Source organism: Trachurus trachurus (assembly GCF_905171665.1).
Source record: "Trachurus trachurus genome assembly, chromosome: 7".
Classification (NCBI taxonomy): domain Eukaryota; kingdom Metazoa; phylum Chordata; class Actinopteri; order Carangiformes; family Carangidae; genus Trachurus; species Trachurus trachurus.
In genome coordinates this window covers 19,807,675-19,823,395 of record NC_139901.1, presented here as the reverse complement: position 1 = coordinate 19,823,395, position 15,721 = coordinate 19,807,675, and the positions used below count along the sequence as shown (strand labels likewise).

Below are 15,721 nucleotides of genomic sequence, written 5' to 3'. Positions count from 1 at the left end.
ATTGTGTTGGATATTACTTGAATCTTCCTTTCATAATTTCAGTAAAACTAAAGTCAGGCTATTGTCACTAGATACAAGATCTTAGTGGCAACCAACCTCTGTTGAGCAATTTCCTTGGCATCTGATTAGGTATCAGATGATGATATCAGTTTGAGCCGTTTTGGGCAGTAACTTTCAGTTGAATTTTGGGGTATTGCAGCATTCACAATGAGTAGGGCAAAGTAAGCTGACTCTGCATTTCAAGTATTTCCCCAAGGAAATTGCATCAGAGAGGTGGGTTGACATTTAGATATTGTATCTAGTGACAATAGCTATACACAAAGTTTATAGTAATTATTTTGTGAAATGGTGCAAATTTTCATTTAAATAAAAATGCTTCTGTTTTGTTTTTGTTTTTTTGTTTTTTAAAGTCTGTTAACTGTTAGTGGAGGTTGTCTTAGTTTCTGATGAGTTGGTCCACACTGTGTGGAAGGGAAGAGACTGTGACTCCACAATCTTTGCTGTCTTGTCAGATTGGATTTCAGTTGTGATAAGGGAGCAAACGCCCACCCTTAATGTAGTGGAGGGGCCGTATACTGCATGTTTGGTTTCCCTTGTGGTCGCATGCTTTAAAATGTTAGCTAAGCTTGACCTGAGCGAACTCTGTCCCTCTCGATTTACCCATATGTCTTACCTCTACTTTAAAGGGAACCTGCTCTTTCAAACAAATTCTGATCATATAATTGATACCAACACAGACTCTGTCAGCACTATTTTATATTTTATAACAAGCAGGGCTCAGGTGCACTCCAGAAAGTGTGATGGGCAGACCTGTGGATTGGCCTTAGATGGGTATGGATGAAACCATGGAGGCAAGGGGTTTGGGGTCAGGGTTCGCACAAAGAGGGTGATTTATAGCCTCTGGGAGCCTGAGAGAGGAGGGCAGATAAGTAGACGAGAGTTGCAGATGTGGCCTGCTCTGTTTGCATGTGTGATTTCCCTGACTGGGAAGATAAAAGGGGAGCAGAGCCTAGTCATCCCAACCTCTCCACCCTCTGAGCGGAACTCCACAGCAGGGACCAGCACTTCTCTGCATGTCCCTGTGTCCATCATTCAGTCCCCCTTCCTCTCTCTGTCTTTGTTCTTTCATCGCCTTTTTTTCCAGAATGCATCAGTCCACAGATTGTGTGTCGAGATCGGATTATATACTCATAGTTTGATCAGGAAAGATGCCTATTAAACCAAAGGGTAACTTCCTACCAAATTATTCTTGCATCCAAACAGAACATGTTTTCGTTTTTCTTCTTTTTCCTTTTGGTCATGGGTGGAATTGTGTCACAGTACCCCTGCTCTCAGACCTTCCTTTCCTGTCAGTAACCTCTCTGTTTCACTTGCTGCAGTGGGAGATTTAAAACTGGCATAACATCCTACGAATTACTGCCTCTTAAATAGAGGTCATATGTCAGATCCTTATGGAAAATCATAATCGCTAAACTCTAAAACTGTGCTCTAGAGAGGTCAAAGAGGTTTTTACACAGATTAATAGGATCTTCTTGGCACAGGGAGGATTATGGAAGCCACATGATGATTCCTGTCTGCTTTGCACTAACGCATAAATATAGGAAAACTTGCAAACACATGCAAATAGAGTGGAGGTGTGTGACTAGTTTAAAGCTGTGGCCCTGTATGTAAATAGCTATGTTATTAGGGCGGAAAGCATGTTTGTTGTTGCCAGTAAGACCCCCTCGGTCTGTGAAATGTTTCCTCAGAGTAGTGTGAGCTTGGTAGGTGTTAAAGGGCAGGAAGTGAAAAGTGGCTGTGAGTGCAAGGTTGTTGGATGGAGAGAAAAGGGTGGGTTCATTCAGTTTCCCAGCAAACTTTCCACTTACCAGAAGCTGAATGAGCGAGGACGTGAAACAGACTGGCTGGCTCTTTGGATGAGGTGGTCCACTAACTGAAGGCTGTTACACAACGCATTACTCACTGTGTTGCACAAGTGGCTCTATATGAGTCTAATCAATGCCTTGTGCAGCCAGGCTTCCAGCTGGATTTCTTTCTAGGGTTTGGGTTAAGACTTGATACCAATGGGAGTATCGCTATCTCTCTTAGCTGCATGACAAACCTCCTTTGTCAGAGTCTTGGTTGTGATGTTTATGAAACATCTTGGATTGGTTTCTACTCCCTCCTTCTGTTCTTTTACTGTGATTTCTTTATTAGCTCATATATTTACTGTTATTCCCCTCTTAGATGTAAGATGACCACCACCATTGTCCATAAATTATTTCCAGATTGGAGCTGCACCACAGCTTTTGATGTTTTGTGATGAATTTATTTCTCCATCAGCAGGCCTATATCCGTTTTTCTTTCCTGACCACTGACCCAAAATCCTTCATAATTTCCCATTTTCCCCTCCTCTCCGCTTACATTGTTGCACCAAACATACTGTAAGTCCCATGTGGGGCTGTCCTTCTGAGGCTCTGTGTACGTTTGGTAGGTGGGGTTTCTACATTGAGTCCAGATGTGTGTATGCTCTGTTGTGCAACTTGCTTTGGCTCTATCTCAGCAGCATTGTCATTGTTGGGGCCTTTGAGGCCGTTTTTTGAAAATAACTTTTAATTAAAAAAATAATAATAATCAGAGACTTGGGGTAGTCTGATGGCAAACTCACTGTTGTTAGTGTTATAACCCAGTCGTGTACCCCGACATCAAAGTTGTCCATTGGAATAACTGGAGAAACACCTGTGGTCACTTTGATAGTATATGTGTGAATAGAGAGTCTGTGTGATGTGCATGTGTGTATACAGTGTTCTGCTTTGAAAGGAATCGTGGTGGCAGCTGTTAAAACACAAGACTGTATCTTCAAGCCCCCCCTTCAAGCTGGGTCTCCCTGTGGTCTGGGACTTCTGCAGCCAGTCTCATCCAGGACAGAGTTCTGAGGGAGTGAGAAATGTTTCCAGTGCTAACTTTGGACTTAATTTCCCAATGCTGGGGGTATATCTATATGTAAGGGTTTCCATCTGCAAAGCTTCCTCTTTCTAGCTTAGTAACCGGGTTGCATAATGTCGGCTTCCTTTTGGAGACGTATTGCAACAGTATTTCAGGTCACTTGGTGTTCAATTCTATCCCTAAAATGTATGTGTCATGAATATGTGCTGCCATGGCCAAGCCATTTGGTTTATTTCACACAGATGACAAATTTACTATGTGAGCGTATTCCACCACCGCTTTAACAGCAAATAAGAAAATATCGAAGAAACTTGTTCTTTCCTCCAGTAGAGTCCATGGATTTTCCTTTAACTGGTCTCACATCTATATGCGGCCTTGTGAGCTAGCCATTGAACTTTAAAATTGAAATTTAACACAATCTTGCCTGAAGACTGATGGCTTATGAGAAATGATCCACCTTGATCCAAACATCAATACTAGAAGGGACAATGGCTTCTTTATTTTAGTGAATGAAAACGTGCACACTTGAAATGGGTCCTATGCAGTAGCAATATGCTAACAATCCCTTTTACCAAATGAAGCTTAGCTGGCACTGACTTTCTGTTTGTTGTCATTTTTAGTATTTAGAATAGGTCAGTCAGTTCCAATGCATCTCCTAAAACAAGTCTTGAGTCTCCCTACAGATGAGAGTCTATGTTACTAGAAGATCAGTTTAGAAAGTGCAGGCTTTCACCTTGTATGTGTATCCATATCTGTCTTTTGTGTTTTTTTCTCTCTCCAATGCTAACCTTAATCAAAGATAAGAAGAGGGCAGGACAGAGACTCATTAATTCAGCACTGTTATTGTGTTTTTCAAGAGGGTGGGCACTTCTGAGAAGAGGGTCATGGCATTATGAAGTGATCTTGGTTTATGATTAATAGTTATATGACTGTACTCTCATGAGGCTCTTTTTTTCTCTTCTCTGCTCTACGTCTCTCAGATGTTGAGCAGATGGCTATCGACTGGCTGACCGGAAACTTCTACTTTGTGGATGACGTGGACGATCGGGTGTTTGTCTGCAACAAGAACGGCCAGACATGTGTGACCCTGCTGGACCAGGAGCTGTATAACCCTAAGGGCATTGCCTTGGACCCAGCCATGGGGTCTGTACTTCCCTCCAGCCTACTTGACCTAACACTACCCTCAGTACTGTTTGAGCAACACTTTAAAGGAAAATGCTGTCTTATGATCAGACAACGTGCTGAGCAAGCAGGCAGTCAAAAATCAAAGCACTTCCTCCAGATGGAAACCTAGACGAACACTAGTGTGCCACATCAACACTTGCATTTTGGCTGTTTCAGGTTCCTGATACTGACAATCTGGTACCTGATGTAGTTCCTTTTTTCAGTATCACTTCTTTATTTTGCTCGGGAAATCATTTATACTCATTATAATGAGTAACACATATTGCTTATTTTTTGGTAAATTGTGTAATAAAACATAACGACCGCCGACCGCTAATGACATTTTTTCTCACGCTGCACCGTCGTCTTTTTCTTCCCGTCCTTCCTCTTCTCTCCTTCTGCTACAGTAAAGTGTTCTTCACAGACTATGGGTCTACGCCGCGGGTGGAGCGCTGTGACATGGATGGTCAGAACCGCACTAAGCTGGTGGACAGTAAGATCGTTTTCCCCCATGGTATCACCCTGGACTTGGTCAACCGCCTGGTTTACTGGGCTGATGCCTATCTGGATTACATTGAAGTGGTCGACTATGAGGGCAAAAACCGACACACCATCATCCAAGGCCTGCTGGTGAGGCAAAGGGATTGGTGCATGCACAAAAAAAAAAGCTTCATCCCCAAATGTCCAGAGATACAGTTCAGTGTAGACCTCAAATTGCTCAGCCTTCATTTGAAAGGTTACATTTCAGCAAACAGCAATAGGCCACAGTCCCTGTTGACTTTTTAATCATCCCTTTGAGACATGAAACATCTGCTTTACAAATCTGTATCATCATTGATTTAATCTAATCTTCTTTAGAAGCAGCACTAATTTCTAGTTGTCTCCTGTGTACCTAGACAAAGACAGTCTACCCCTCCTGGGGATAAGTTCTTTTTTATTGCCTTGATTGATATTAGTTAAGGAGTGTGTGATTTTCCAGGCTAGTGCCTCTCTAAACATATTAGTCTGGCCCAAGTGAAGCCCTTAAACTTATAGTGGAGTAATGATCTTAATGAAATCAGGACTGTGATGGGTAGGTGGTGGTGTGTGTGTGTGTGTGTGTGTGTGTGTGTGTGTGTGTGTGTGTGTGTGTGTGTGTGTGTGTGTGTGTGTGTGTGTGTGTGTGTGTGTGTGTGTGTGTGTGTGTGTGTGTGTGTGTGTGTGTGTGTGTGTGTGTGTGTGTGTGTGTGTGTGTGTGTGTGTGTGTGTGTGTGTGTGTGTGTGTGTGTGTGTGTGTGTGTGAGAGAGAGTCAGAGAGAGAGGAGGGGTAAGGTAACATGATCCCGACCCATACATCTTTCTGACAGTAGAGGAGAACTGCACAGTACAGACCCTTATAAAAAGTAAAACCTCTCTGTTTAACAGTAAATGGGAAGTGGAGCAATTATGCTGCCCTGTGCCAAGTTTACACAAACTCTGCCTTTATCTCTGTTAGAAAAGTATACAGTGTACACAAACGATATCCCACAAACTATTAGTCACGCACCATGAGTTGTTTTACCCAAAATGTCAGCACTTTCAAAAGCAAATTTAAGATGTGTTAAATTTTGCTTCTTCATTGTCTCATTATATTTCAGATTGAGCATCTTTATGGACTGACTGTTTTTGAGAATTACCTGTATGCTACAAACTCGGATGAGGGCAACCTCAACCCCAAGACCAGCGTGATCCGAGTGAACCGCTTCAACAGCTCTGACTTCCAGGTGGTGACGCGGGTCGACCGGGGAGCTGCACTCCATGTGTACCACCAGAGGCGCCAACCTCAAGGTCCTTACTCCGGAAGGCGCAGCACAAATCTGAACTTCTGAGACATTAGATCCATGTCTGCTGCTAATGTGTACTATTTCATGACTGTTGTTTTTATGCCTTGCTCTATTTGCTTAGTGCGCAGCCATGCGTGTGCCCTGGATCAGTTCGGGAAGGCTGGAGGTTGTTCTGACATCTGTCTGCTGAGCAACAGCCACAAAACCCGTACTTGCCGCTGTCGCTCCGGATTCAGCCTCGGTAGTGATGGCAAGTCCTGCAAGAGTGAGTATTGAGAATGAAGGAAACCTCTGATTTGACAAACATATAAACTTATTATCCCCATCAGCCTCAGCAGCTATGACTGGTGGATGTAATATAAAGTGTCCGCAGTGATGACATCATTGAGAGTGTTGTTTTAATTCCTCCTCTGCAGAACCGGATCATGAGTTGTTCTTGGTGTACGGTAAGGGTCGTCCTGGAATCATCAGGGGCATGGACATGAACGCCAAGGTGCCTGATGAGTACATGATCCCCATTGAGAACCTGATGAACCCCCGAGCTCTGGATTACCACGCCGCAAGTGAATTTATCTACTTCGCTGATGCCACCAGCTACATAATTGGCCGACAGAAGATTGACGGCACAGAGAGAGACACCATACTAAAGGAAGGTAAGACTGAAGCGATAGGATCTGGAATCTATTTCTACTTTTCAACAAAATCCTAGCTGCTACAAAGAATTTATGGAGGATAAGAACTCAGTCAGGTTATTCCATATCAGTTTCACTTTCTTCTCTTCATATTCATCCTGAATTGGCTGGCTAATGGTTCATTTTTCAAACTTGCTTCTTCTGCTTATCTCAGGTATCCACACAGTAGAGGGGATAGCGGTAGACTGGATGGGAGGTAATCTCTACTGGACAGACGATGGGCCTAAGAAGACTATCAGTGTTGCCAGGCTGGAGAAGGCTTCACAGACCCGCAAGACTCTCATTGAGGGAAAGATGAGTCATCCTCGTGCCATTGTGGTAGACCCCCTGAATGGGTGAGACACTGGATGGGGAGGCTTTTGTTATTTTAATTGATATTCTTTTCTCATAAATGCTATGTTTGAGTTTTGATTTTTGGCTGCAGCAGCATTCAGTAGTGGGAGATGATGGTCAGAGGTTTTCTTACTTGTATCTATGTGGGCTGCCTGTGCTGTAGATTTTTTTTGTTGAACTCAGTAGTCACACTTGTGAGTGGGAGCTGAAGAGCTCTCAAATGATTTTTTGATAGCCCTTTTTTTGTATCGTGGGATGTTCCATCAAAGAGCATCACAACTCAGTTTTTCATTTTTGAAGTCTTCAGTTCTCCAGTAAAAGTCTTGTGGCGCTGAATGTGATGTCTTCTGATCTCCCAGATGGATGTACTGGACTGACTGGGAGGAGGACCCTGCAGAGAGCAACAGAGGGAAGATAAAGAAAGCTTGGATGGACGGCTCAAATCATCAAGTGTTTGTGACCAGTAAAACGGTGCAGTGGCCCAATGGTTTGAGTTTGGACATTCCCCAGGGCATACTGTACTGGGTAGATGCTTACTACGACCGGATTGAGATGGTTTACCTCAACACCACTGAGCGAAAGGTTGGTAATGCACAGGGAATATAGAGATGGTAATATGTTTGTGTATTTACAGATGAAGAGAAACATTCAAGCCTGGAATTTCATAATTTTAGGGGCAAGGCCACATGGCCTTTTGTGATGTCAATTTTTGAGGGCACAAAGGCCAAAAGCCAGGGAAGCAAGGCCATAAAATAAAACAATGATTTTAAGTCCATGTCTATTATTAATGTAATTTAAGGACTAAGGATGTATAACTATCTGTGAAATTAATACATACATGAATACATAAAACAAGCTCAAACAAGACGTTTTCAACTTTAAATTTATTCATGCATTTAATTGTTTGCACAAAGGTCCAGTCCTATGACTATATGTTGAAATTCCTATCTTATTTGTTTGCTAATTTATCACACTGTCTTACCTTAGGGCAGATATTTTTTTCAAGGACACAACAAGGCCAAATTGCAAAATTCCTGTCCTGGATACATTATTTAAACATGTGCAGTTCCAACAATCTGATCGCAAGATTTATCTGTTTCCTGACTTTAACAGGTGGTGTATGAGGGGCGGGAGCTTAACCATGCCTTTGGCTTATGTCATTACAAACAATTCCTCTTTTGGAATGAGTATCGTGGCGGCAGCATCTACAAACTGGACCAAGTCACTAAGACAGTCACCCTGCTCCGCAATGAGAGGCCGCCCATCTTTGAGATCAGAGTGTATGATGCACACCAGCAGCAAGGTAGGCCTATATCTCTGCCACTATAGTTCATAATGACCAAATGATGAGTATAATTTAACAATGAAAACACTGCAGACTCTATTGTTATTACTGTACTCTCACTGTCTCCTTTGTCTGTCTCTTTGTGCAGGCACCAACGTGTGTCGAGTTAACAATGGAGGCTGCAGCAGTCTGTGCCTCGCCATTCCTAACGGCAGGTCCTGTGGCTGTGCCGATGACCAAATCTTGGATGTTGATAATGTCACCTGCAAAGGTACTTAGCTGCTCTACCATTAGCTCCTTTAACAGTAGAGAGGTTTCAAAGTTCAGAGTGGAAGGCTGTGGAAAATTCATTACTCAGTAGGAGTTGAGGCAGTTAAAGAATTCAAGGCTGCACTTTCCATTTGCAAGCTATACCGTCCCCAGTCTCTTCCAAATCTGTGGAGACATTTTGAAGAAACCCCATCTATATTTTTGTAACTTGAAGAGAAATGAAAACTGATTTGTTGTGTTTTGGTACTTTGCTCTTGTCTTTGTGGCCCATCTGTTTCTGCTCCTATCCCCTGATCTCATCTCCAGCCAACCCCTCCTACGTGCCCCCGCCCATGTGCCAGTCCGGGGAGTTTGCCTGCCAGAACAACCGCTGCATCCAAGAGCGTTGGAAGTGTGACGGGGACAACGATTGTCTGGACAACAGCGATGAGGCCCCTGGGCTCTGCCGTAAGTGTGCCACGTCATTGTCATGGCTACACAGCAACAACAAAGATAAACAAAAATTGTGTTTAAAGGTCCTAGCTAATGTGAACCGACAGAGCGCAAATTGTAGTTTCCAAGATTTTCTCTTTCCATGCAGCGTAATGTGGCTGTAATTTGACTGGGCAGATTTCTCCTCATCAGGCGATAGTGAGAACCAGGCCCTCGTATTTGTCTTGGATGATCTGCTCATTTTGTTGCACTTCATTTAACGTGACATATTTAAAGGGTTACAGAATTATTAATCAAACACAAAGTGTTAGTAAAGCCGTCTGCTCAGTGTTTAAGAATCTCACAATAAAACTGTTTTTGACAAAGAAGTGTTGATGCACGCTTTCCTGTCGTCTTCCTGCAGACCAGCACACCTGCCCCGCTGACCGATTCAAATGTCAGAACAACCGCTGTATCCCCCTGCGATGGCTTTGTGACGGTGACAACGACTGCGGCAATGATGAAGATGAATCCAACACCACCTGCTCTGGTAAGGGCGACCATGTTGCACCGTTCAGGGTGTGATTATGTTTTGGAGTTCTTTGTAGCTTAGAGGTTATTTCAGTTTTGTATTTGTCTTTTGATTATATGAGACACAAAGTTGATGTTTCATGCCTTTGTGGTAGATTTTAATACTTTGTAAAGACCTCATCAAAAGCTATGATGCTACTGCTCTGGTGTTTGCAGACGTCAGATCGGGCAAATTCATACATTATGTAATTTATTTTATTTTAATGTTTATTTAACAGGGACGATACATACAACATTGCCACAAAGAATGAAAAATGCGATGCATACAAGACGTCTAGCTTCAGCTAATTTGCAGTCTTTGTCCCTGGTCAGGCTAAAGAAGGATAAAAGATACTGAATACCGTTACAATAATTGCAATAATACAAATACAGTGAATAGATATCATGAATAAATAAACACAGCTACAAATTATGTAACCTGGGTTTTTGTTTTCAGATGAGTATTTTCAACACATAACCCACACTAAAAGAAACTGAAATGAGGTGCAGAATAATTTTGGTGCATTAATAAAACAATAAAAGTGTATTGTTGAATATTTTTTTCTAAGCAGGATCGTGAACAGTGATATTGTGAAAAGAGAAACAGTGAACAGACTGTTGAAACTTTGGGCAGACGGATAAGTTGCCTCTGCAGCAGACATTTTGGAACCTGACTATGTCAGTGTGATTTTACAAACCACCGAGGAGAATGTATTGATCTGTCACATCAATGATAATGGGCTGAAACACAGCAACGGTCCTTGGCCAGCACCATTTGTTGCTTTTATAAGAGCGATCTCAGTATCTCAAATAAACTGAAAGAGATTATAAAAAGCCTTTAACTCGATTAAGATAAGTGTGCTGTGTTCAGGATATGCATATTATTAATTACTATTTGTTGCAACAGAATTAATGGTAATCTATTACCGGTAGGTGTTTGAGCATGGAGTCCGTAACAGTGATGAGTTGTTTCAAGTTTAGATGTTGAGTGGGGCATACTGTATTTTAAAAAGGAACAACTATTTACAACATCTTAACTGTTTTACACTTTGTAGCTCGTACATGCCCACCCAACCAGTACCCCTGTGCCAGTGGGCGCTGCATCCCCCTCTCCTGGACATGTGACCTGGATGATGACTGTGGAGACCGCTCCGATGAACCAGACTCTTGTGGTGAGTCTCTACCGTGGGTTTATTCTGTTGCTTTTGCGTGAGCAGCAGATATTTTATTTTGAGATGACAAATGATGACTTATGAATTTTGACTCCGGCCAGCTTACCCAACCTGCTTCCCTCTGACCCAATTCACCTGTGCCAACGGCCGGTGCATCAACATCAACTGGCGCTGTGACAATGGTGAGCATCATCCTCTGAGACGTTCTTTCCATGAAGCTGCACTTTGAAACAATCCAGCAGCCAACAATAAAATCTTTCTGTGTGTGTGTGTGTGTGTGTGTGTGTGTGCTCATGTACAGACAACGACTGTGGGGACAACAGTGACGAAGCAGGCTGCAGCCATTCATGCTCCAGTGTCCAGTTCAAATGTAACAGTGGTCGCTGCATCCCAGAATACTGGACCTGTGATGGTGACAATGACTGTGGAGACTACAGTGATGAGACTCATGCCAACTGCACCAACCAGGGTAGGAAACTACACTTGTGTGCAAAACTAAAACAGCACCACTCTAAACTGTTTTGTGGCGCCACTGTCTGCTTTCCCTCGTAGTTTGAGATGAAAATTGTGTTCGTGCTCCACCCAAGTGAAGCTCGCATCACATCATGTATTGTATTTCACAGTGTTTACATGTTGCTGTTTGCAGTTGTTAAGAGGTTATCATAATGGAGACTGGATCCACCTCCTCTCTGTCCCGTTTCTTCCCCTCTTCATGCCCCGGCCTGCCCCCTGGCTTCCACTTATCACTTGCAGCAAATCCTCTTCGTTGCACTGTTCAGGATGTGATTATGTTTTGCGGTTAGATAACAATTAAACTCTTTCACGCTCTTGTGCAAATGGCAAACATGTTGTGACTCTGCTGCAACCGACGTGATTTTACATGCTGATAGTTGAAAATAAGTGTTAGTGGTCATGTTGAGTGGAAAAATTTACGAGGACTATGACAATGTCGCAGCACAGTGTTGTACTGTCTCTTCAGCTGTCTGCTTTGAAGCATATGCTCCTGTGCACTGTGTGTGTGTGTGTGTGTGTGTATGGGGGGTGTATCTTCTGTTTGATCCATGCAGAAATGCAGCCAACTGCTGTCAAGTCCCAGCATGCAAAAACGGGGCGCAGCGTGACCTGTTGGTCTAATGAGCAATCTGTGCTCTGTGTGTGTCTTGCTGTGTGTGTGTGTGTGTGTTTGTGTGTGTGTGTGTGTGTTTGTGTGTTCTCTTGGCCTACTGTTTGGAAGTCATTAGCTGACATAAAAAAGCAATACTATCGCCTTCCCCTCCTGTATATTGTATTCTGTGGTGAAAAGTCCCAAGGCCATTTTCTGCTTAAGCTGTGCCAAACGTTGACCTTTGCCATGAGAGGATGTCATTGTGCCACCTCCTCAGTGGTGCCTTTAATCTGCCTGTAACATCAGTCAGTGAGCTGTGTGTGTCACTGTTGTTTAACTTGGCTCTGTGTCAAGTTGTTGTCCCGGCTTCCCAGCATACCTACACATTAATTAATGACTAGAAAGGCCTGTTCTTCCTCTTCTCACTTCCTGACTAAGTTTTTTTTTTTTGTGTGTGACTGTGTGGTCTGTGTTTGTGATGTCTGCGGGTTGTGATTCTAGTCTGGTTATTTTTCAGCTGCTGAGTTATAATGATATTTTATTGCTTCTTTGACATTGCTTAACGGCGCACTCCATCTTCTTTGTTGCAACCTGTCACGTTCTGTCTCGCTGTTTGTCTCTGCAGCCACTCGTCCTCCAGGCGGCTGCCACGTAGATGAGTTCCAGTGTCGGATGGATGGCCTGTGCATTCCCATGCGCTGGCGCTGTGATGGCGACACGGACTGTATGGACCTGAGTGATGAGAACAACTGTGAGGGTGTCACCCACATGTGTGACCCTGCAGTCAAGTTCAGCTGCAGGGACTCAGGTGAGGATGCTTTAAGCTGCCTGAAACACCGGGGGTTAAGGTTGATGAACCGTTCCTGTTTCTAAAAGTTCATTTTCATCTTCTGACGAATTGGGACAAAGAATTGAGGAGTAGATGATCAGTGACCCCTGACACTGGCACTGGGAAATGTATTTGCTCATGAGTCATGCAGTTGCTGCTCTTTGTGGTCGGTTTCACTTATGGAGAACTGGATAGAAACGTATTACCTTTGCCTCTCATTTGGTGAAACAGATTATGTAAAATTGAATTGTGTAAGATTCCTCAATTTTGGATGGTTTCCTTTAAATGTCAGCACTGTCACAATAATTTATGATTGGTCAACACAGCTCAGACTCAATTCAGCAAAAGCTGATTTTGCTTTCATTTCACAATTTCATTGAGATGAATTGAACTTTGTTTCAAACCTTTGCTGTTAAAAAGACTGGTGTTACCAAGACCTAAAACTTTATCTAGATCTTTATGAATATATTAAGATAAAAGACCTAAAACAGCAGGGGTTGAAAGTTGATGTTCTGTGGTCTTTGTCAGCTCGCTGCATTAGCAGGGCCTGGGTGTGTGACGGCGACAGTGACTGTGAGGACAACTCAGATGAGGATAACTGCGAGGCGTTGGTGTGCAAGTTGTCTCATCACATGTGTGCCACCAATGACTCCATCTGTCTGCCCACTGAGAAGCTGTGTGATGGCACTGACGATTGTCCCGATGGCTCCGATGAGAAACTCTGCGGTAAACATTCTTTTTTCATTAAAATATTTCTACACAAACACAACATGTGTTTCAGTGCCAGGTTGTTTTGTCCTCTGATACTTAAAGCAGCACAGACACTCTACAGAATCACTTGCTCACAGCTCCTCTGTCTTAGATGTACTACAACCTTTTCATCTCTGTCTGTTGCATGCAGACTTGTGTTCGTTGGACAATGGTGGTTGTAGTCACAACTGCAGCATCATTCCTGGAGAGGGCTTCATGTGCTCTTGTCCCTTGGGCATGGAGCTTGGAGCTGACAACAAGACCTGCCAGATCCAGAGCTTCTGTGCCAAACACCTAAAGTGCAGCCAGAAGTGTATGCAGGAGAAATCCAGCGTCAAGTGTTCGTGCTACGAGGGCTGGGAGCTGGAGGCTGACATGGAGAGCTGCAAAAGCACTGGTAAGGAAAATTAGTTTACTCACTCACTACAAAACGAAGAGTTTCTTTTTGGCTTCAGATTGAGAGAAGCATATTTTAACTTTGTTGGAAAGCTCTACAATACTGATTATATTGTATGTATATAATGCATTATGGTGCAGAAGGTAGCCCCATTCAGTTTTTCTGTTTGTTCCTTTGAAAAAGGACAGATAGGAGGGGTGGGGGGTGGAGGGGGGACAGCTGTTCTAGGATTTGATCCAAGACCAACAAGGAGTTTTATGATGATTTACTATGGTGAGATGCTAACACTTTTCTTCGCCTTCAGATCCCTTTAAGCCTTTCATCATCTTCTCCAACCGACATGAGATCAGGAGGATTGAGCTTCACAAGGGGGAGTTCAGCGTGCTGGTGCCAGGCCTGAGAAACACCATCGCATTGGACTTTCACCTCAACCAGAGCACGCTGTACTGGACTGATGTTGTGGAGGACAAGATCTACCGTGGGAAACTGTCTGAAAATGGAGGTGAGGAAATAAGTAAGCTACAGCTTTCTATAACTTTAGGGTATGCTGAAAGATAGATGGGGGGATGAAATGAATGGCCACTCAGAACAGTGTAATTTACATTGTAATGAGTTCATTTTTCAGTGTCATCTCTTCGTAAGTGAAATAAAAATAGCAAATTGTTCCTCCTTCGATAGGAAATTGTGTTTGTGCTTAACTGTGCATTTCTTAGACATTAACCTCCGCTGAGCAAATCCACTCTGTAATTTCTTAGAGCCAAATGTTTTTAAAAAAGAGTCTGTGGTCAGCAGTGGCGGTCTGTGACCCTGAATAAATCTCCCAGGTCACGATCGGCCTTTCCTGCTCCAAAACCCCAGGTCTCCTTGCCAATCAAGGTTGTGTTCCCAGCACAGCACTTAGGGGGCACACGGAAGGCTTTGTCTCTTCCCATTTATCTCAGTACTCGCTGTGCGTGACTGCAGCCAGAACACTGATGTAGCGTAGGAGGCACAACACACTGTGGTTCCAGTTCCCAGCCCTCCAACTCCACCATTAAAACAGAGCTTCTGAGTGGAGACATTGTGAGCAACTCATACATCAGCTCATGCTGCTTGTTATTGAAGCAGTTTCAGCATCTCCAAAGTTGCTGGCATACACTCGGTAGCGGCAGCTGCATAATAAAGATACTCATACTCACACTTACACGCAGAAAGGAAACCAGAATGCAAGTATTTCCTTGAAGCAAACTGTGAAGAAGTCCTATCCCGCTCCCTCTAATTACTACTGGAAGGACATGTGAGGAACTTGTCTGATTGCCTTCAGCCAGTGATGATGACACATTTGGGTTTTGCACTTAGTTTGCATGACAGCCAGTGGTTTCTGGGAAATGATAAAAAGAGAGGGAGGTCTTTCTTAGAAGCGGGGTAGTGGGATTGGGAAGATACTGCTGGTTGAAGTCGCACTGACAGACACAGCAGCAGTGCGTTCACTGACAGATTCCTTAAGAGTAAGGAATTCTAAACAATCCAGTGTTTGTCAGAGATTTTTCTTTTTTTTTGCAATGAACCATATGTGCTGGCTAGAGATTCTCTCACCCTGGAGGATGTGAAATGACCCAAGCTATTAAACTAAATTACCTGAATTACAACCTCCTTTTTTTCTACTTTAAAGACCTCTAACATTAAAATGTCATAAAATTCAACAACTGATCCGTTCTGGTTTTAAGACCCATTTCCTTTGTGTGTTCCGGCCCAGCCCTGACCAGTTTTGAGGTGGTGATCCAGTATGGACTGGCCACTCCAGAGGGCCTGGCTGTGGACTGGATAGCAGGAAACATCTACTGGGTGGAGAGCAACCTAGACCAAATCGAGGTTGCCAAACTGGACGGGACCATGAGAACCACTCTGTTGGCTGGGGAGGTGGAGCATCCCAGGGCTATTGCCCTAGACCCTCGTGATGGGTAAGGGACATGGAACAAGGCATACTAAAGCCAAAACACCTTTGATTTCTATGTGTAGTTCTTACATACAATTTCC

At 43.4% G+C, this 15,721-nt stretch overlaps 1 protein-coding gene across 5 annotated transcripts in view; it reads left to right on the top strand.

Moving 5' to 3' along the window:
* The window catches only part of lrp1ab (low density lipoprotein receptor-related protein 1Ab), an 83,639-nt gene that overhangs the window by 36,158 nt on the left and 31,760 nt on the right, over window positions 1-15,721 (top strand). For 3 of the 5 annotated variants that reach the window (XM_083976106.1, XM_083976105.1, XM_083976109.1), the window contains exons 7-25: window positions 3,906-4,068; window positions 4,497-4,719; window positions 5,706-5,895; window positions 6,013-6,156; window positions 6,308-6,544; window positions 6,738-6,918; window positions 7,276-7,498; window positions 8,030-8,219; window positions 8,350-8,472; window positions 8,778-8,918; window positions 9,307-9,432; window positions 10,508-10,624; window positions 10,726-10,806; window positions 10,926-11,093; window positions 12,355-12,537; window positions 13,087-13,284; window positions 13,460-13,705; window positions 14,010-14,219; window positions 15,441-15,645. In XM_083976106.1, coding sequence (XP_083832232.1) covers window positions 3,906-4,068; window positions 4,497-4,719; window positions 5,706-5,895; window positions 6,013-6,156; window positions 6,308-6,544; window positions 6,738-6,918; window positions 7,276-7,498; window positions 8,030-8,219; window positions 8,350-8,472; window positions 8,778-8,918; window positions 9,307-9,432; window positions 10,508-10,624; window positions 10,726-10,806; window positions 10,926-11,093; window positions 12,355-12,537; window positions 13,087-13,284; window positions 13,460-13,705; window positions 14,010-14,219; window positions 15,441-15,645 — 3,349 coding nt within the window. The remainder of the gene's footprint in view (window positions 1-3,905; window positions 4,069-4,496; window positions 4,720-5,705; window positions 5,896-6,012; window positions 6,157-6,307; window positions 6,545-6,737; window positions 6,919-7,275; window positions 7,499-8,029; window positions 8,220-8,349; window positions 8,473-8,777; window positions 8,919-9,306; window positions 9,433-10,507; window positions 10,625-10,725; window positions 10,807-10,925; window positions 11,094-12,354; window positions 12,538-13,086; window positions 13,285-13,459; window positions 13,706-14,009; window positions 14,220-15,440; window positions 15,646-15,721) is intronic. The other 2 variants (XM_083976108.1, XM_083976107.1) reach the window with 1 other exon arrangement.